Source organism: Globicephala melas, chromosome 1, assembly GCF_963455315.2.
Source record: "Globicephala melas chromosome 1, mGloMel1.2, whole genome shotgun sequence".
NCBI classification, from domain to species: domain Eukaryota; kingdom Metazoa; phylum Chordata; class Mammalia; order Artiodactyla; family Delphinidae; genus Globicephala; species Globicephala melas.
In genome coordinates, this window is record NC_083314.1 from 53,073,868 (window position 1) to 53,095,561 (window position 21,694).

The window sequence follows — 21,694 nt, forward strand, 5'->3', positions numbered from 1 at the left end:
CTTTGTGCCCACAGAGCGTCTACTGTGCTCTCTTATACAGCACAGAGGTCAGAAAGCTCTTTCATGACCTGAATGAAAGGAGGGCTACCAACCAAATCATTACCTCACTTCCTCACTATAAATAATAAAAATAGAGTAGTGACAGTATTGTGGAAAGCATTATAATAATACTAGATGACACTTTTATTGTGCTCATTATATGCCAGGCACCGCTCTAAGCATTTTACATGTATTCACTTGTGTAAACTTCAAACCTCAAACAACCCTATGAAATAGATACCATCATTATCCCCTATTTTGCAGCTGAGGAAATTGAGTTTAGGTAACTTGCCCAAGCTAGTAAGAACAGAGGCAGGGTTTGTACTCAGGCAGTTTGGATGCAAAGCTCTGCACTTCAACACCATACCGTATGCCTCAACGTCATTCATGGTTTCTCCGAGTGCAATCCATGGACACCCCACAGTAGCATCACCAACCCACCTCAGACCTACTAAATCAGAATCTGTCAGCATGAGGCTCAGGAGGCTGCATTTGTAACAAGCCTGCTCAAACACTGTTAGGCGCACCTAAGTCCAAGAGGTAAAGAGCAAGATGTGGGGTCTTCATCTCTTCCTAGCAGTACAGCTCATGTAACTATGCTCTCATCTCTAAAACAGAACGAAAAGCACCTAACTCATAGGATGGTTGTAAATATTAAATTTAAAAATGTGAATGATAAAGGGTATCTGGATTATTAATATTATTAGAAAACTGTTAGTTGGCTTGACTCCAGAGGACATAAAGTCAAATAAAAATGGGAAAGTCTAAGTTTCTTTCCTTAATGAGATCTTGAGTCAGGGCATTCTGGGACAAGGAATGGTATTGCCCTTTGGGACTTTGCTTGTGTTATCAGAAGAGGGTGATACAGCAGAGCCAAATGGGAAGGGCACTGGGGTGAAGAAAAGATCCCCAAAGTACCCCCGAAGAGAGAGAACCTGAAGAGAACTTGCATACAGCTCCTGGTTGGCCAGACAATACCTTGAAGCTTGGCTGGTGGGACACAGGAGATGGAGCAGCGTTTCAGAAAGTTTGTTCCCTCTGAGCAGGAGAAGTTTGCATAGTTCACCAAAGACTGGTCGGGGACACCACAGTCAAGGGGCATGCAGCTCACAGCCCGGTCCCAGTGCCCAGAGGAACATGTGAGCAGAATTTCCTTCTAGAAACAGAAAATTTTCTGCTGTCAAGGTGACATAAAAAGGCTTATCAAAACAGTTTCCAGGCTTTGAAAGAGTCCTGATGATTATTTGTGCAAACGTTCACAACAGGCAAAATTAGTTTGTCTTTCTCCCTCTTTATGCCTTACTGTCTTAGTGTACTATCTCACACTACCCAGGTATGCTGCTAATGAAAGGCAAATGTTAGTGTAAGGGAATCTTTAAATGAAGACACTCCTCCAGGCCAACTCTTGGCTATCCTCCACGTGCTTCCCCAGATCTACCCTTCTCCACCTTGCCCTGGGATGCTGGCTCCTGTAGATTTCATGCCTCTGACTTGTGTTTGGTTTAGCACCCAGGGCAACAGTGGCAGGAGACTGGAGAGGGAGAGAGGCAAGGGGGGTCAGGGTGCTGATCCTTGCTACTCCCTCCCTAGGGCTTTGCTGTAGGTTGGCCGCACCCTTTGGCAGCGATCTCCACACACCTCCTGCACTCTCTTCCCAGGGGTTCTGCTAACTGCTCTCTATAGTCAACTCTTCAGGCCTACAGGGGGTATCACCCCTTCACCCTGGGATTCTGCACCATCTCCTTGTAATTTCCTATATCCTGCCCCCACCTTTAGAAGTGGCCCCTTTACTGAAGTCCCTCAAATTGCCCACCTTTGAGTGTGTCATCTGTTTCCTGCTGGGACCTTTACAGATAATGCTACGAAACATAATTGTCTCCTCTGAGAATGGTGCCTAGGCTTTAAGAACCGCTGAGACTTAATGCATATGAGGCATCTTCCAAACTTTGTAGTTAAGTTTGAGAGATTCCAGCTGTTTCCCTGGGCCTGCGGTTTCTGTAGGGGAGCCCTAGAATTCATCACCATGAAATAAACGAGGAGACATTTTTTGAACACCTAGAAGGGCCAGATTCCTTACTAGGTTTGGATAAACAAGACCCTCAAGGAGCTAATAATCTACCAGCAGAGCAAATCATAGGTTGGAGCAATGTATCAGAAAACAATTGAAGGGGGAAAAAGGGAAAGAAGGAGAAAGAGAGAGAGGAAGGGAGGAAAGAAAGTAAAAAAGGAAAGTTCTGGAGATATATTTTTGTTATATCCTACTTCCTTCTGTAATGATTTAAGAGAATATAATACAAAGACTGCAAATGATAAAGTGAAAGAAGTAGAAAACATGGACCAAGGAGAAAGAAAATTTAAATTGCTGTTAAAAAAAAAATACAGCGATATAATATATGCATGCTTGTTTTGTGGTGGTGAGATAGCACTACAGGGGCTGGAGGAGGGATTGCCCATACTTGGGTAGGAGGGAGAGGGTTTGCGGGGAGGTGCACAGGGTAGGTAACTCAGGAACTGGCCTTTGAAAGATGAGCGAGACTTCCCAGCAGCAGAGGGGAAGCAGGGAGAAGAAAGTATTCAGAGTGAGGGGAACAGGAGGAGCAGGCACTCAGAGACCTGGATGCTCACAGCTTGTTTGGGAAAAAGCACAGCCGTCATTCTAGCCAATGGGTTACCAAAAGTCAAAGGGAGAGTGGGCAGATTCTGCAGCTCAGCCAGCCATCCCACCAGGAGACCACAGTGGCACCGAAGCCAAAGGTAAAATGACTGGTGAAAGCACCTGTCACCCCTGATACCCACTCTTGGCTGGCTGCTCCTCCCTGCTTTCCAGGGGTTCCCTGTTGCCTGCCAGAAGAGCCCAGTTCAAAGCCAGACACATTTTTCTGTTTAGTTTAAGTTCTTGTGTCAACAAAAAGCAAATATCCCCACTGTCTTGTGATCAGGAGCCGGGATCGTACAGTCTGTTTAGTGGGGCCAGCCTTGGGTGACAGGAGTGGTCAGCTGGAAAGCTGTGCTTGCTGACTCCACCATTGGGTTGGCAAAAGGTGAGCTCCCACCTTCCTTCTCCCAACTCTGTCCCTGCCACACTGATCACAGCCTGGAAGACTGGCTCGAACCACAATGATCACTTCAAGAATGTCTCTCAAACTCTGCATATATTGCCTGCTTTTTCTCCTGGCTTCATTAGGTATTAACCATTTTGTCTTGAACTTGTTCCTAATTTTAATGAATTGCAAACACCATCTTTTCTTCTCTCCCCTTCTTTACCGACATCACAAAAATGTATTTAGTTCCTACATTGTTTTTGTTCTTTTTCCTTCTTTCCATCCCTTTTCTAGTGTGAGTTAAGCTGAGTTAAGGGCAGGTGATAAGAGTTCTGCCTTTCTCACCAAAGCATCATAGACCAAGGAGTTGGTGCTTCAAGGTATGTTAAACCTGTCTCTCTCTATGCAGAACCTAAACCAGCTGAAACCAAAGATTGTGTCTTTAAATCCTGACCATGTCTAAGCAAGTAAAATTCTTCCACAGATCTACAACCTGCTAAGCAGTCAACTGGTACAAGATGAAAACAATTCCAATCTTCCAAACCATTGATACCTGACTAACCAATCGTGATTCCACTCTTCCCTCATCACACCTCATCTTTCTCATCTTCTTCTCAAGCATCATTACCTTTTGCCTAATGCATCCTGTCTCTATCTCATACTGTGCTCATGTTTTCTAATGGTTGATTTCAATTTTCAAGTTCCTCTGTAGAGTACTGAAAGCTCTCTAAAGGAAAAATGGAAAATAAAATTCTTAGTTGAGAATACATTATCACGCTCATCATAATGGCAGCTTTGCAGAGAGCTAGGTGCCTACCATTTTGCTAGAAGCTGGTAAATTATGTCTAGTCAGTCATCAAAATAACCCAGTGACATAAATCCTTCTGATTTCATTATTTTACAAATGTGGAAACAAACCTAAAGTGGTTAGTTTCTTTTGTGTGTTTGTCTTTACCTAAATTACACACCTACTAAACAGTGGAGTCAAAATTTCATTCCAGGTCTGTCTCTCAAATTACACTCTTCATTAATATATTCTACTACCTTCAGATCACCTTGAAATCTTCAAGTGGTGCATGGTAGCTTGTAGAAATTTGGAAAATTCAGTTAAAGCCAGAATCATGATATAACCCCCACCTCAGTAACAGAAGGAAGAAAATCAGGCTCTTTCCTCCAGTCTTCTTGTAAGGAGGGCTGGTGGGGGCAGGGAAGGGGGCTGGTGCATGGCAGTCAGACAATGAACCACAAACAACCTGATTGCAAACTATTTTGCCTGCAAATTGTGGACAGGTCTAAACTGCAGCATTCCCATTTTGAAGCCGAAAGTGGGGGTCATAATTTCTGATAGGAAGATAAAAAAGCAAGGGAGAAGGATGGAACAAGTGTCCCTGTCTACTGCCCACCTGGAGAGAAATTGACACCCTAGTTAATGGAAACTGCACCTGTTCTTATGTATACCTTGCATTTCTATAAAGCCATGCTTCTCCTTGCTTGTTAGAGTCCTCATTTTCCTTTCAGATGATTTAGAAACATGCGCCTTTCCCCCATCCAGACAGGGGGAGGAACATGCCTACTGTCCCTCCCCAGGGGCTTGGTCCTGATGACCACGGGTTTCCAACTCACCTGCATGGGCCTGAGGTACTGCCCATTGCTGGCCTGAAGGTCAAACCCCCTTTGACAGGTGATAGAGCACTTCATGTGACCTGGGCCACCAGAGGTACAGTTCACCACATCCGCGTGATCAAGCAGCAATGGCACACAGCTGCCCTGCTCCCCACAGGGCTGATGGACACAGCTGGAGATGACAGAAACAGAAGTATCTTAAACGGACTCAGAACTGATAGGCAGCAGCAAAGGCTTTGCATCTCCCTCTGGGAAGTGCCTCTAAACCAAAGAGAACATTGTTTCTCCAAAGCCTACATTAAATTCATTACTTCCTTCTATGTGACCTGGAACCACGCAACATAAAATGAACAAGAACAATATCATCTACGAAGTGATTATGAACTGGCTTTCTCTATGGCTCTTCCAGGAGGACAAAATGATGGTAGAACAGGTGGGGAGCGTGTCTCAAGAGCTCTGGATGGCATCAGAAATGAATAGATCAGAGGATAATCCTTGAAATATTTCATAACCAGTACTCTGGGCCCCAAACAATCAGAACAGACACAGGACAAAGGTCAGGAGTGAATCCTGGAGGCCCCTGGTTGTGTCAGGCATTAAACTTTCTGTTGTTCAATCACAGGTTTGTCGCAGGGGACCCTGTAGAAAGGGCCTGGTTGTTTGAGATGGCAGAAAAAGCAACATTTATTTACTGATTGTCATGGAAATATTTTTGACAACTGGCATACACCATTGAATATCAGCACCAGCTAATCAGAAATTGAGCCCATGGCAGAAAGAAGAAACTCACACATATCAGATCCCAGCCACATGCCTGACGTTGTTCTACATGCTTCCAGGACATTATCTCAGCAGAGGAGAACTGCTGTCCAGATCTCAAGGGCTATTCAACTGGGAACAGGAGGGATAGGTAACTCCCCAGGGTTTGGGGAGACTCTGCTGGGACCATAACAGCAGCAAGGATGCAACAGAGATGGACCTAGAGATTGTCATACTGAGTGATGTAAGTCAGACAGAGAAAGACAAATATCATATGATATCGCTTATATGTGGAATCTAAAAAAAGAGTACAAATGAACTTACCTACAAAACAGAAATAAAGTTACAGATGTAGAAAACAAATTAATGGTTACCAGTGGGTAAGGTGGGGGAGGGATAAATTGGGAGATTGGGATTGACATATACACACCACTATATATAAAATAGATAACTAGCAAGGACCTACTGTATAGCAAAGGGAACTCTACTCAGTGCTCTGTAATGGACTATATGGTAAAAGAATCTAAAAAAGAGTGGAGATATATAGATAGATAGATAGATAGATAGATAGATAGATAGATAGATAGATAGATAGATGTATGTATGTATAACTGATTCACTTTGCAGTACACCTGAAACCAACACAACATTGTAAATCAACTGTACAAAAAAAAGAGGGGGGGGGCATGCAACAGAGCCGAAAGAGGGTTACCCTCTTATCAAGGCAGAACAACAGAGATTAAGATTTAGAGCAACTGCCCCCAGGCTGTGTGAATTTGAATCCTGGATTCACCATTTACTACTGCCTGTATGATTTGGTTATTTATTCCCCGGTATTTCAGCTCCTTCCCCCATGAGATGGGGATAATAATGGTGCATATCCCACAGGGTTGTTATTGTTCCTGGGTTAATGCTCTCTACTGCTCCACTGCAAATGGCCCAAGTCCCACCTTCAGTGGCCTGTTTTTTATGAACCAGCCACATGTTTTAGTTTTCCCACTTCTGTACTTTTGCTCAATTTGTTGTGTTTTCTAAAAGGCTTTCCTTCTCCAAGAAGCCCCTCCAGATATCTTCCTCCCTCGAACCTCTCAGGGAAATTTAAAAAATAACTCTTCGAACGCTTCTTTTACTCTATCTTGTAGTATAGTCATGTATGCATTTGATTGTTCTTCAGTTAATTAATTTATCCATCCTTTGATCCACAAGGCAATTAGTATCTGTCTCTTAAATGCTGTTGAATCTCCCAACTAGATTATGATATTCTTGAAGACAAACACTGACTCCTACCCACTTTTGTATTCACCATACACCTCATTGTAGGAGTTACAATAAGTGTCTGCTGAATTAAATTTGTTCATATCATAGACATCAAAGTAAGTCAATGGCTATCAAAATGGTAAATTTGTTAAATTTTATAGTGATAGGTGGGGATATGAAATACAAAAATATCATTATCAGACGACGGAGGATGGGAGGGAGATGCAACAGGGAGGAGATATGGGGATATATGTATATGTATAGCTGATTCACTTTGTTATAAAGCAGAAACGAACACACCATTGTAAAGCAATTATACTCCAATAAAGACGTTAAAAAAGAAAAAAAGTGATCCAACCATCTTGCCCTACTCATTCATTCATTCACTCATAAACATTTACTGAGCACTTAGCATTGGCAAGGCATCGGTCTCAGTACTGGGGATAAAATAAACATGCCCTTAAAGAACACATAGTCTAGCGGTGTAGAACAACAAGATATTTTCTTGCTCATGATGTTTTTGCCAGTGGTACTAAATATTAGTTAAAATGGCTTCTGTGAGTCTCGTCATCATTAATTTGTTCTATTTGCCCTTGAATTGTGTTAGCAGCCAACGACCTTATCAAGGAGCTGGGCAACGATATAAGAAAGTGGAAAATAGGGGCTTCCCTGGTGGCGCAGTGGTTAAGAATCCGCCTTCCAATGCAGGGGACATGGGTTTGATCCCTGGTCCAGGAAGATCCCACATGCCAAAGAGCAACTAAGCCGCGTGTGCCACAACTACTGAGCCTGAGCTCTAGAGCCTGCGAGCCACAACTACTGAAGCCCGCACGCCTAGAGCCTGTGCTCTGAAACAAAAGAAGCCACTGCAACGAGAAGCCTGCACACGACAGCAAAGAGTAGACCCCGCTTGCAGCAAACAGAGAAAGCCCGCGCGCAGCAACGAAGACCCAGCACAGCCAAAAATAAGTAAGTAAATAAATAAATAAAAAAGGAAGTGGAAAATAAAATGTCATTGAATTGAACATACTGCCTTGAAATAACTGAGAATTGCTTTAAAATGCACTAGTCCAAAAAGTATGGATTTGATTCGAATATGCTAAAGTTGCTGCCCCTGATCTTGGGGTTTCAGTTACACGTCAGGGATTTAAGTTATATGTCAGTGACATTCTCATTTCTTTTACCTATGCTTATTAGGTATAGGATGGAGGAATTGGAGTTGAGTGGTATGAAGGAAACTTTTTTACTCCTTTAAGCTCTGATTATTCTCTGTGAAGGTGTAGTATTCCCTCAGAATCACTCCGGGAGCCTGATGAAGGGAGGAATATATGAATTGCGGGGGGATGACTGTTAATTGTCAGCATGGATTCTCCAAATCCAATGCTGCTAATTAGGTATGCAATACAGGAAATAAACCTTTGTCTCCGAGTCTTTATTCAGCCTAGCTGGATAAGGAATCTGAAACCTGACGGTCCTTCATGGAATGAGATCAGAACACCTCATTAGTGATGCTAAAGAACTTCAAGTTCCACAGATACTACGTGCCCTTGATGTACACAAAACGTAATATTTCTTCAGCGTGTTAAGCAGAGAAGACTGGAAAACAGAGAGTCATTAACAGTTCTGGTTCATGTCAGCTCACTGCCAAGAAATTAATGTGAAATAGCAGCACGTGCTATTTTCCAGTGACTCCGTCCAATTCATCCATGTCATCACTGAGGACAAATACGTGCTGAGATAAGACACAAAACAAATACTCTGAATGAGCCTCCTTCCATCAAGATGGTGTTCCATTAACTACTGTTGCTATGACTACCAGTATTAAAAGTCCATCCAGCCTTGGCAGCAAGGGAGGAAGAATGAGACAGGGGATGATAGAAAAGAGGGAAAGTGGCATGAAATAAGACCAAGACAAAAAAAAAAAAAGCATCAAACCCAGACCTGTTTATGAAGTGAGAAATGGTTTTAGGGCAGCTGCTGCAAATTCTTTCACTAGCTTATATTTCCATTTGCTTCCTTTTTAAGGAATTTGTTTTATGAGAGTGGTGTTTGTCAGGTCGTTAGCTTCTGATGGCATCTGGTATCAATTGCAGACTTCTCTCCTTTGCACCCCAACCCCAAACCCCTTTTTGTGTTTCTCTTCCACTACAAATACTGCTTCCCTGAGTGAAGTTTCTGTGTTCTCCGTTTTCCCATGCTCCTGACACATTCTTCTTTCTGGCTACTGTTACATTAAGCCCCAATATCATAATGATAATGCTGATAGTAAACATAATTAGTCTTAAAACTTTTCAAAAGCTTTCTTCTTAGGGTCTTTGGACAAATGTTAATGAAAGTGGCAGCAGTGAAGCCTTACAATGTCCCAGAGAGATGGGCAGTTAGGTATTTATCTTGGTTTGACATACAAGGAAACTAAAGCTGTTTGAAGACTGGCTGGAGGCTGCACAGTGAGTTAGAGGAAAATCCTCAGGCTGGGTCTCAGAGTCCTCACTCTCGGGGCCAGCCTAGACCACCAGGCCGTCTCCCTGGCAACAAGGTGGATCTCCTGTTGCTTTCTTCTCCATTCAGGAGCTAGCATCATTGGCCAAGATGAGCCAAGAAGCTCCTCAGCAGGGTAGTCGGGGGGAAAGAGTAGAATAGTAAATGGTTGGTCTCAGTTTTGAGCAGTTTTCTTTTAAATGAGAGAATATCAAATTGGCAATTTTTGTCCAGCTGCCATTGTCTGCATGATGCCCTACTAAGCGTGTTTCTTCCTTTGGCAACCACTTCTCACCCTTCCACCCATCTTTTTCCAGACCTTTCCCCACACCCCATCACAATGTGTTCTCGGGTAAGGATATGATGCAGTCAGTCAGATGTGATGCAGTCACAGGTATTTCCATTTTAACAGGAGACAAAAGTTTGAAGGCAAAGGAATGAGTTTTTCATGATAGAATCTTAAGTCAGTAGGCCCTCAGAGGTCACATTACGTAGATGGTCACCTTACCCATCATTCTAGCTTTGCTCTTTGTGTCTCCACTTCCCCAATAAGCCTCTACTCTCTCCCTTCTTGTCCTCACTTCCGGAAGCCATCATGTTTGAGGATTTTAAAAAATGCTTTCAATAGAGAAATCCCTTTTCAAAATGTATGTTATCCCTGGGCTATCTTCTTGCATATAACCTGCTTGTGGACACCCAGGCACACTAGTAGCACCGTCCTACCAAAATGATGTGTGTGCTTCCTTTTCGTTTGGGCCTCCGCGTGATGCCTTGGGAAACCTCTGTTGGCAGAGTTCCATAAAAGAATGGCCCTCATCTGCCACAAGGCAGACTTTGTCAACCACAGTTGTATATTTAACTCACTTAGAGGCAGCATTTAAAAAATAAAGATACCCAGGCTCTGTCCCCTGGAGATTTTGATTCTGTAGGTTTGTGGTGGAATCCTCACAGCTGTGATTTTATTTTAAGTTTCAAAGTTTTTCAGGCTCACCAGGAGTGAAACCCGGCACCATAAAGAGCTGGGTATGTGTAACCTGAAAGATATGTCAACAAATTCCATAGGCCAAGACTATAAAATAACAAATGCTGATTCCAGAAGGAGAAACTCGTTCCACTGTTTCATCATTACGCTTTAATGTTTTCAGCACAAATTATCACGTGGGAGTCATAAGACAGATCAAAAGTATAAAACATTTCCCCCATTCTGAAGAATCTTTCAATACGGCTGAAGAGAGAAAATAATTAAATCATGTGGTACCGATTATAAATCCATGGCTGTTCCAGAGAAAGTTTTATCATTGGATATGATTTGACCTCAATAAATTAATAGGATTTGGAAAGGCAAAAGAGATATGCCAGAAAGATACCTCCAATGCTTTCCAGACAGAACACAGAGCAAAGTAGCACTCTAAAAACCTAGACAAAATCACCATTTCCTCTCCCTGCCACTGAGAACTGAAGAAAATTCAGTAGGGGCGGGGATCTTAAATTCTGACTAACAAATTTAAAGAACCTATATGGAAAAGAGTCAACATCGATATTTGATGATAGACTTAGAGGCAAGCCCCCCAAATCTTCCCCTACCTTCCAGGGATTGGTGAGGAACAGAGTAAGACTAACATCAGAAAGCAGACATCATTCTCAGCAGAGACAGCAGACAGACTCACTAACAAACCTACAATGAGCTGTGCCCCAGGGCATGCCAAATCAGGCACATTTTAAAATTTTCCATTGCTTGAGGCCACTAGAGTGAAGCTGGCTTCACTTCCAGCCAAGGTCCACATTTGGGAAGCTGGGTAGTTCCTAAGGAATGGGTGAAGTCCTGGCTGTTCTGTCCACAGCTTCCTCACAGCTTTGGTGTAAGGTTCCCCTGAGGGTCTGTGCCATCCTGGAGGAATTTCAGAAGGCTATGACACTATTCCACTATTCAGAATCAATAGTGAAACCTTATTTCTCCCATGTAAGAACTGATGCAAGTTATGCACTAAAGATCCCATTTCTTGCGTGTGACAGATGGAGGGTGGGGAAGACCTTTAAAAATGATCTTAGAGGAACCACGGTTTGTTAAAACTAAAATGGACCTTAAAGATAATTCAACCCTAATTCCTCATTTTAGAGATGAGGAAATTGAGCCCAAACGAAATTATGGGATATTCCACAACTTCCTACCACACTCAGACTACAATATAATAACAAAGAAACATTTAATGAAGCTTTAGGTTAAACTCAAAATCAGGTTGACATCAGCTCAAGAACTTTTCTAAAGTCAACGTCCCACCCTCCCTCAGGCATCCAACTTGATACCTGGAATCTAGATTAGTTTAGGAGAAACTTTCATACTTTTTGAGAAATAGCACGGTGTGATGGAGAAAGCAGTAGATCAAGGCCAATGTGACTTGGGCTCAGGTCTTGGCTTGGCCCTGCTTAAATCTATGACATTGGGTAAGTCTCTTAACCACTCTGGCCTTTTGTCTGCAAATCTGTAAAATGATGGGGTTAAACTAGGTTCTCTCAAGGGTCCCTTCCAGCTTTAACATGGTATTTAACTCTCTAGATGAGGTGATGATGCTACTGGGGTGGGAGTACAGAAAACCCATGAATGGGCAGGATGTGGTAGAGAACCCAAAAAAAGAGTTGCTCACAATCTTTCTTTCCTAGTGTAAGTTTTTGCTTAATGTCACAACATTTAAGTTGTTTAGTTAAACAAAAGATTGCAATTCATTTATCCAAGAAGTGCTACCATTGACCAAATAGCAATCCCAGTGGTTTCTGTAGAAACAACTCTTTGAAGGTTACACAGTGAAAGAGGATCAGATTTCTCTCCATTCCTCCACTTTGTTTTACCAATTCTTAGTGAAATAAGAGGGTATGGGCTAAGAAGAAATGTATGCTCTGGGTTTGGCAGCAGACGGAAATAACACATACAGAAAGTAGAGTGGGCTGGAAGAGATGGAGTCCTCGTTAATCTTCCCACCACCAACAGCAAAACCAAATAATAATAATAATATCCATCCTTAGAGAGCTTTGCTGTTTCTCCAAACAAATACAAAAACATGGCCACCATTCTGGCTCCCCATTCTACTTCCTCCTCACTACTGGCTCCATCTTTGCTTTGTAGGGCAAGAACCAGATTAAATGTCAAGTACATTTCCATCAGCCTTCTTGGGCAGAACGAAGCTGGTACTTTGAGGAGTTTTACTGAAAGGTCATACTGACCAAGAAGGGAAAATTAATTCAAATTCTTCTCCTCTGAAGAGTCTCATCTGATAGAAACAGAGGAATCTCAGTAATAATTCTGAGTTTTCCATCATGTGATAAAGAAATGAATTACTGCACTAAGCAGACTTCTCCTTCCTTCCTGTATCCTGGGAAAGTGGAGGTTTTCTCTGCCCCTCTATTGAAGTCTTTGCCCCTAAGTTGGCCCCTGAAAACATCTCTGTCAGGAGATGTCCATCTCTTCCTCGAATGTGACCTATTCATAAGTTCAGGACTGGACTCTGGTGGTCCCAGGACTGGTAATTTGCTTCACTCATTTCTATTTCAGGGCATGGTTTTTTACCATGCCTGACTGTAACACTAGAAGTCCCATCCAAATGCCCCCTCTTCCTCTAAAGAAAAACAGATTTACATCACACAGCCAAAAGCACTCCCTTTCAAAATCCCTGTCTCACCAAGTTTCAGAACTGACGATTTTAATGTAGATTATAAAATATGTGGAACACCAAAGAAAGAGTCAAAACAATTTCTGGCTCACCGGCAGAGAATGTGTGCCCTAGCACAGCACCAAGGAAACATAATCACTCATCAGAAACAACAACAATAAAAACAAATATTATGTCTATATAGAATATATATAATAAACTTTTTTTCCAGTTTGCGAAGGCAGTAACCATTTCCACGTGAGGCATTTCCTAATGAGGAGTGATCACTGGAGCCCCCAAATGACTGCACTGCTGACTCCCCCTACCCACCCCACTATTCTTCCCGGGGCACCAATTAAACTATTAATTCAGGAGTGACACTTCCCCAGCCATATTCATAGGCCAAGGCTGGGGAATTGTGAAACAGGTGGAGTTAAGTGAGGGAACAACATAATCCTGAGAATAAAGTTTAATGGGCATGGGGGTGGTGGTGGGATGAACTGGGAGATTGGGATTGACATGTATACACTAATATGTATAAAATAGGTAACTAATAAAAAAATATGCTCGCAAAAAAAAAACAGAACAGTTTAATGGGCATGAGCTTCCATCTGTGGCATTCCTAGAACAGTACTTACAAGGCAGGAAGAAAGGATAGCATGGCTTCTGTGTGGCTATATACGAGCTACGCGTTAACTGAGGTCTTGAGGAGTCGCAAGCCAGCACCTTGAATGAGCCCCAAATTCACATATAGAAGTAGAATATAAAACACATGTTGGGCCCCTCTGGGACTCTCTCTCCCCCTTGGCTTCCTTTCCCCATAAAGTTTCTGGACTCCCCAACAGAAGCTTCACATTGTTCCCATCATCTCGTAATTCAGGAATTTATCAGTCCTTGGTTGACATCAGATTTGGAATATTACTCTCTTCTGTCCTTTTGTTCTTCCTAGCATTCCCAAGCCTTGCAACATCAATGGCTCATTTGCTTATGGAGAAATGAAGGCCCAAAGAAGGGAAGGGACTGTCCTAAAATCGTGTGGTGAGACTGGATGATGCAGCCAAATGTGAGAGGCAGGGGTCTGGACATCGGGCTTGCTGCCATTCTAATTGCCAGGCTTCCTCTGTCTCCCCAGTTATGGCTACACCGAACCATGGCCTGAGAGTCCTTGCAACCAGAACTTAGGGTCAAATCCGTCAACAGTGTCTGTCTATTTGGCAGGCTGGCAAGACGACAGAACCCTGGAAATACTGGCTTGTTTTTATTTTCTGTGCTTTCTCCACCAGCTGCCGTTAATACAGACCATAAGCACAGGGCCAGCCCTGAGAAAAATTGGGAAGCAGGTGATATTTTAAACTCATTTCTCTTTTTAGCACCAATTTTCCCGCTTCTCATACTCCCCCAAACTTCCAGTTACCTACACTAGGTTGCATTTCAGCAGGGCTCTGGTATACTTTTGAGTTGGCAAGGTCCATAAGAGAATACTTCTGGCATAAACAGCTGATAACGACTTAAGACATTTCTATTTCTATTAAGTGGTTATTGACTATTTTAAAGAGACCGCTGGAGATTATCAGGACTTGAACAAAATAATTCCTAATTGTGGACTTTCAGACACTGTGATAAGGCATTGGGAATTAGTGTTGTGAAGTCACTGTTTTGAAACCAGCCTTAGCGGTAGATTCCAACCACAAGTCTTCCTAAGATGTCTGTGCCTGTAGCCCTGAAATCTGAAACCTGAAAGCTGCCACCCAACTGGTCCTAAGAATGTATCCCACCATCTCAGACAACGTAATATTTTAATAAAGGAACCAGCTCAGACAACGTAATATTTTAATAAAGGCTATTTCTAGAGTAGTCTAGCCGTGCCCCAATAAACCCCTAAATGAGACCATGTCCAGGACCTTTCCATTTTTCCTCTATAACCCCATGAGAGTAAACAGTTGAAAAGACTCAAACAGCTCACTGTGCCTCTCAAAGCAGATCTGTCTTTCACCAGGCCATCCATCATCGGCCAGGAGAACCAGAATCCTCGCCAGTGGATTCTCCTCCTTCCCTCTTATTTTATGGACAAATCATTCTGGGAAAAGGAAGTTGAGCAAGAAACCTAGGGAACAATTGAGCAGCTATAATTCTTTTCTTGCTTAAGAAGCAAAAATGGATTCAATGTTAATTTGCTAAACTGCTTTGGGGAAGAAGATAATCCAATGAATAGAAATGCAATACATATTTCATTTCTATACGGCCTTTCCCAGCAGCAAGAGAGAACAGTTCCCATCATCCTGGAACATTAAAAGGAAACCCTATGCTAAATATAAAAGACAAAGAGCCAAAGGATAAATAGATGCTTTAACCTGTGGCCCCTAGCACAAGAAAGGAAGAAGCCCTTTACTTTGTGAGGCTATCAAAAGGGTGGTGATTGGAATGTTTTACATAGGACTGAGTAGGGAACAGAGAAGCCTGGCAAGGTATAGGGGCCCAATCCAGGAAGAGAAGGAAGGGAAAGTGTTGCCATTTTAAATCTGAGCTCCAAATAATTGAAGCGCGATAGGAATTGGTAAAGCAGCAGCAATGAGGGTTCCAGGGAATAATGAAGCATGAAGCAGAATGACGGATAATAGAGATGGAATGATCCTATTACCAAGACCAGGCTCACAAACTGATTACAGCAGGGATGGAATGCCAAGGCACTGAGCTGTGCTCTGGCTGCATGCCCCTGGACTCAGGCTCAGAGGCCTTATAATCTAGCCCCAGCTCTACCAGTAATCTATGGGGCAACCAAGAAGAAACATTTTTACACCTGAGAAGTCCCAACACCTTCCGAATGGAAAACACAGCCACTTGCTCCCAGAAATTCTCTGGGGGTTATAAAAGTCATAGAAGTGAATTCTATGGAAAAGGTGCTTTCCTTTCTACCACATCCCTCCACTCCCCAACCAAAATCCCACGTCTGCCAAGAAGTCTCCACAGACAATGGAGGGTGACCCAGAAATCCTCTATACTTGACTTACTGATGAAGGTGCTATCTTCTTGGTCAGCAGATCCACCTTTTCAAGATTAGCTTTCTAAGGCTAAAGATATCTTTTGTGTCACAGCACAGCAATGTCATTCAAAGGGGGGATCTGAAGAGGTAAGGCAGCTGAGGGGAGCCAGCCTGAGATAGCATTAACCCTGCGTGTTACCGAAGTTTGAGTGTGAATCGCAAATGGAAAGATATGAGTTATTTGGTGGTGGCTGACTGTTGGCTTTTCTCCCTGAATTATTTATTTTTTACAGTCCCTGCTTCAGGAAACAGAATCTGAAGAACAGAGGCTCCACAGAGAAAACAACAGTGACTAAACTAATATACATGTACATAAATTTGTAGGTCTCTGTGCATCCTGAGGCACTTCAAACCAAATCAGCTATACACTATTCTTTGATTACTCATTTCTAAAAATAAATTCATTTATTTATTTATTTTTGGCTGTGTTGGGTCTTCGTTGCTGTGCGTGCGCTTTCTCTAGTTGTGGCGAGCGGGGGCTACTCTTTGTTGTGGTGCGTGGGCTTCTCATTGTGGTGGCTTCTCTTGTTGTGGAGCATGGGCTCTAGGCGCTCGGGCTTCAGTAGTTGTGGAGCACAGGCTCGGTAGTTGTGGCGCACGGGCTTAGTTGCTCCGAGGCATAGGGGATCTTCCCTGACCAGGGATCGAATCCATGTCCTCTTCGTTGGCAGGCAGATTCTTAACCACTGTGCCACCAGGGAAGTCCCTACTCATTTTTAATTACCTGATTCTTTTCTTTACAGAAGCATGATTAACAAAACATGGCAGGTATGTTACTTATGTCAGGCATTACGTCAAGTATAAAAGAGTTGGAGGCTGAACTCTCACTGATGTCCACAGTAACAGCCAAATAGTAAATGTTTTTAATGCAAAAGATAAATTCTGCTTAAGAGCTGTTGCCTTGAATATACAATCATACACACACAATGTGTGTGTTCATTATTTCCTCTTGACTCAGACTTTATGTGCTCATGCTCAGTTTGCTTTAACTAAAGAGGAAAATCCAGATTTATGCAGAAAAGATAAAATCAAAGAAAGAGAAGAGAAAATCTGGGGATGACACTGCTGTTTACAAAAATATTTATATTTTACTTAAAAAATAATGCCTTTCTGAATGGCACAATCATTTAAAAAGTTAAATCATTTAAAAATTTAGTTATATAATTCAATGCATATTAATCTTCTCCAAAAGATTGCCTTGTGTAAAATAAAATACATACACACACACACTTACACATATATAACCACATTTCACTAGACCCAAATTGCTAAATAAATTAACCCTCAATTGTCCTACATTATGAAAAGAGTCAGAATGCAGATCATTTAAATAATAACCACTTTTTTATTTTTAGATTTTTAAAATAATTTTATGATTTTCTAGGAAACCCAATTGATATTACTGATTGTTTTTCACTTTAATGAACACTGTAACAATTCTGGATGAGCTATTGAGAAGGTGGCTTAGGAAAAAGGGAAAATGAACTTGGGAATAAAATGTGGAAATGGATCAGTCATAAAATGGATGTGGTGGACCTAGATAATGAAGTATTGGGAGGACATTCTCTGGTAAAAGGCTGTTTAGATAATCCACCTACCAAGAACTGGGGAATCCCTATAAGAAAGACCTTACTCTGGGAATCATTGTTCTTCCCTCATGCTTTTTTCCTGCATGCAAATTCCTCACATGTCCCTTGTGACCCAAGCTGCCTAGTAAGTTGAAACTACATCAGTAGAGTGTGTGGCTCTATCAGGCCATGAGACACATGCAGTGAGATCCTTGTAACTCCAAGGTCTAGGCACACTAGTCCAGCCTAACGTATTTTGGTGGACATTATTCCAGCCTCTTAGAATCCACAACCTTGTGTAATTCTCTCAGCTTGAGTGCGGGTGGGACCAGTGACTTACTTCTAACCAAATGAATATGGCAAAGGTGACAATGTCACTTCTGAGTACACAACCTAAGATTGAAAGGTACTCTTGCTGAGAGACTCTCTCTTTATGGCTTTGAAGAAACAAATTGCCAAGTGTGAGCTGCCCCATGGAGATGGCTATGGGGTAAGGAACTGAGGACAGCATCTGTGCAACATCCAGCAGGAAACAGGCCCTCAGTCTGGCAGCATTTGGGGACCAAATGCCTACAGAGGACCCAGTTAAGCCTGGCCTAAAATCTTGAATTTCAGAAACTGTGAGAGTATAAATGTGTATTGGTTTAAGCTGCAGAAAACTAATACATACACAAACCAGGCTTTAAATTGTAGTCTTCCTTCTGGCTTACCTGTACTTCTAATCTCCAAGAGAACGGAATATTTCTTTTCTGATTTTCTCTCCTCGAGGAATAAGATTCTTTTTGTTTGGGCTAGGACCGCATAGGAGCTGGGACAAATTTTCTCTTTTTCTAATGACCCCAAATCCCCTGGATTCTGCCCATAAAATTGCCCCACTAGATAATTCATTTCCTGAACCTTTCCAAAAGTCCAAAATATCCTTACAATTCCACCATTTATTACCTACTCCATCAAATATCACCAGATCACCTGCATTACTTGGAGCCCACATCTACATTTCTTGGTTTCATGGATTCCTCAAAATAAATATGCCATTTGCATAGACATATCTAAAATACGGGTGCTCTTTAATTATTCCAGGGCCAGTTAAAATCTTCTTACTGCAGTCCAAATAAGAGTTTGTGGGAGGGTGGAAGGATTTCTTGGAGAGTAATAGACATGAGTATATTTCTTTTTAAAAATAATTAATTAATTAATTTTGTTGTTGTTGTTGAGGTATAGTTGTTTTACAATGTTGTGTTAGTTTCTACTGTACAGCGAAGTGGAGTTCCCTGTGCTATACAGCAGGTTCTTATTAGTTATCTATTTTACACATATTAGCGTATATATGTCAATCTCAATCTCCCAATTCACCCCACCACCACCACCCTCTTTCCCTCCTTGGTGTCCACACGTTTGTTCTCTACCTCTGTGTCACATGAGTATGTTTCTAAAACAGCTTTTCGTTCCTATAATGAAAACTTTCTTTACTAAAAACAAATTACTTTGATACTACTCTTAGTTTTGCTAGTTTTAAATAAGGTGAATTTGTACATACTGAGTCTCAGTTTCCTCAACTGAAAAATGATTCCTGGCATATTGTAGGCACTTAATAAATATTTTTTGAATGATGAATAGTCTGCCTCTTTCTACACACACATACACACACACACACACACACACACACACACACACACACACCCCATATAGAATAGTTTTACAAATCAGTCTACATTAAATTTTTCAGAAGCCTTTCTACTATGTGAAATAAAATATGGCAATGTATATACAATGTGTATACACACACACATATTCACTGTTTTAGACATAAATTTGTACACAACTCAACTCTCAATTATCCACAAAGATAAGAAGGATCAAACATGACTATGCACAGTGAGTGAGAAAGAATGTGAGAACAAGAGAGAGAGAGAGAAGAAATAACTCAGGTTTCCACATGGATGTTCATTTAAAAAGATTAATGTCCTATTCAATTTTATATTAGAATACTTGGCTTTGATAACCTATAGTTTAAGGTAAACCTCAGAACCCACTATAGTTTTATATTTATGAGTATCTATTACTTGTTTTCCCTCTCAATCAGAACGTGTATTTATACTGAATAAGCTAGAGATATTTATACTTTATGTTTGCCTTGACTTAAAATAAGTTCAAAGCATTAAAAAAAGAAAATACGCATTTCCAGTTAGGTCAGTCTACTTAAAAGTTATATTGAAAATTGGTTTCAGTATTAAAGCCAGGAACTTAAAGAAAATCTTAATCTGGAACATACAAGGCAGAGAGAAGGGGTTTCTTCATGGTTACTTGACAAGATATTTTCTGCCAGTTATCAGCTTATTCCCTCTCAGTTCCAAATCTCCACCTTCATTGCCCTGCTTTGCGATACTAGAGATGGACCATGCAAATATTGCTCTTTTGCCATTTAGCACGATGTCACGTTTTCCCAGTAGACGTAACTGGAGAGACACTGCAGGAGGAAGGGGTGTTTCTTCTTGATTCCTAAGTGCTTTTTCTTCTTGATTCTGCAGCTCTTTGATGTCCAACACAGCCTCGGTCTAGTGGTGCTCACCCCCTAATGAGTTTCAGTGACACCCTGCATGTCCCAGCAGTTCTACCAGCACTGCAGCTGGCTTCCCAGCAAAGGTACCCCAGTGAATGACTTCCCACAAAGTTTCAGCAGCACCCCAATGGGTGGCTTCCCATCAAGTTTCATCAGTGCCCAGCAGGTGACCTCCCAGAAAGTTTTAGCAGCGCCCCAATGACAGCTTTCCATAAAGTCCCAAGAGCACCTCAACAGACAGCTTCTTTATGAGCTTCGATCAGCACCCCAGTGGGTGGTTTCTTGATTGCCAGTCTCAGCCTATGAAACCTCAGCAAACTTCTCTGTCGCCCAGTGTGCCACTGCTCCACCCTCTCCAATGAGATCAAAATCACAGCCTTGGAGGGGGTCAGGTACTCTTCCTTGGATACTCTTCCCTCATCCCTAAAAGTAATGATCGCTCCCTTTATCTACCATTCTTCTATGTTAGGGTTCTCTTTACCATTTAGTAGTTAATCCTCTGTTACTAGTCAATAGTTATTTATATTAATCTTCCTCTATTCTAATTACCGTGTCCTGACTGACTGACTGAAACAATGGAACTGGAAATGGTAGTAGGAGATAGAGTCACAAAGATAGAATTTGGGAATCTGTTTGCTTGTGCCTTTGGGCTTGAGTACAATGCTGAGCTACTTGTCAATGGGAAATGGGATGCTAATAATCAATGACACGCAGTGGGACCACAATTACCAATTACCAAGCTATCATCTTTGGCTATTGCTGTGAACAGCCAACTGGGAACCCAAACTCCTGCTGTACTTGACCACAGGTGTCCTGCACACCACTGCTGAGCCCATCACAGCAGCCAGAGAGAAGAAAGTACATCAAAACCAGGAAGAGAAGACCCTTTCTCCTACAGTGTGTTTCCAGAACCCTCTGTTGACAAAAGTTAACACTGTGCCAGTCAGCAAAGGATAAATATCAATAAAATCCTGCTCTAGTACTACGAGTTAGGGTGATAAGGGTGGATTTAGAGGTGAGAAGCAATAACTTGTAAAAGGAGGATGGTAAAAATGATAAAGATGGGAAATGGTGTGGAAACTGCCTGGGCTGTCCTCCCACCTGGTGTTTGAATGTGCTACAAACTCCAAATGGATCATTCTCAGGTAATCTCACAAGAATACTCTGAGGTAATTTCTCCCTGTTTCCCACTTAAATACCAACAGTACAGAAAAATATGAAAACTCTTATCAATACCAAAAACCAAGGTGGATAGCTGGACTCTGAGGATTTTTCTCCTGATTTCAAAATGTATTGGAGTTGAATTGAGAAATATCACTGGAAGCCAAAACATGCATTTCTTGTTTTGTTTTCTGAAAAAAGCAAAGCAGAGAAAGAATAGAGCCATACTAAAAGAAAAGAGGCAAACGGGTCACTCTTTCTTCATTCCCTGGCCCCTGTAAAGACCAGAGATCTGGGCACTACTTTTCAGGGGTCACAGTTCTGTTCTCTATCCATCAGTCCTCATCAGTACCCTTTCTTTACTCATTTCAAGATTTCCGGTCAGGAGGTATAAGGGTCTTGGTGGGGTGAGGTAGAAGCAAGTGGGGAGAAGGGAGAACCATTGGCAAAGGCCGTTGAATCCTGGGAGATAACTGTCCCAAAGGTAAGAATGCTACAGAGTCCTAAAGAATACTACAGGCTTGAGG

The 21,694-nt window shown here is 41.9% G+C and overlaps 1 protein-coding gene across 4 annotated transcripts in view; it reads right to left on the reverse strand.

The window, feature by feature from the left end:
• PAPPA2 (pappalysin 2) overlaps window positions 1-21,694 on the reverse strand; it is a 565,818-nt gene that overhangs the window by 76,660 nt on the left and 467,464 nt on the right. For 3 of the 4 annotated variants that reach the window (XM_060295976.1, XM_030875398.2, XM_060295970.1), the window contains 2 exons: window positions 4,704-4,875; window positions 1,018-1,195 (listed from right to left, as the gene is read on the reverse strand). In XM_060295976.1, the coding sequence (XP_060151959.1) occupies window positions 1,018-1,195; window positions 4,704-4,875 (350 nt within the window). The remainder of the gene's footprint in view (window positions 1-1,017; window positions 1,196-4,703; window positions 4,876-21,694) is intronic. The other variant, XR_009563406.1, reaches the window with a different exon arrangement.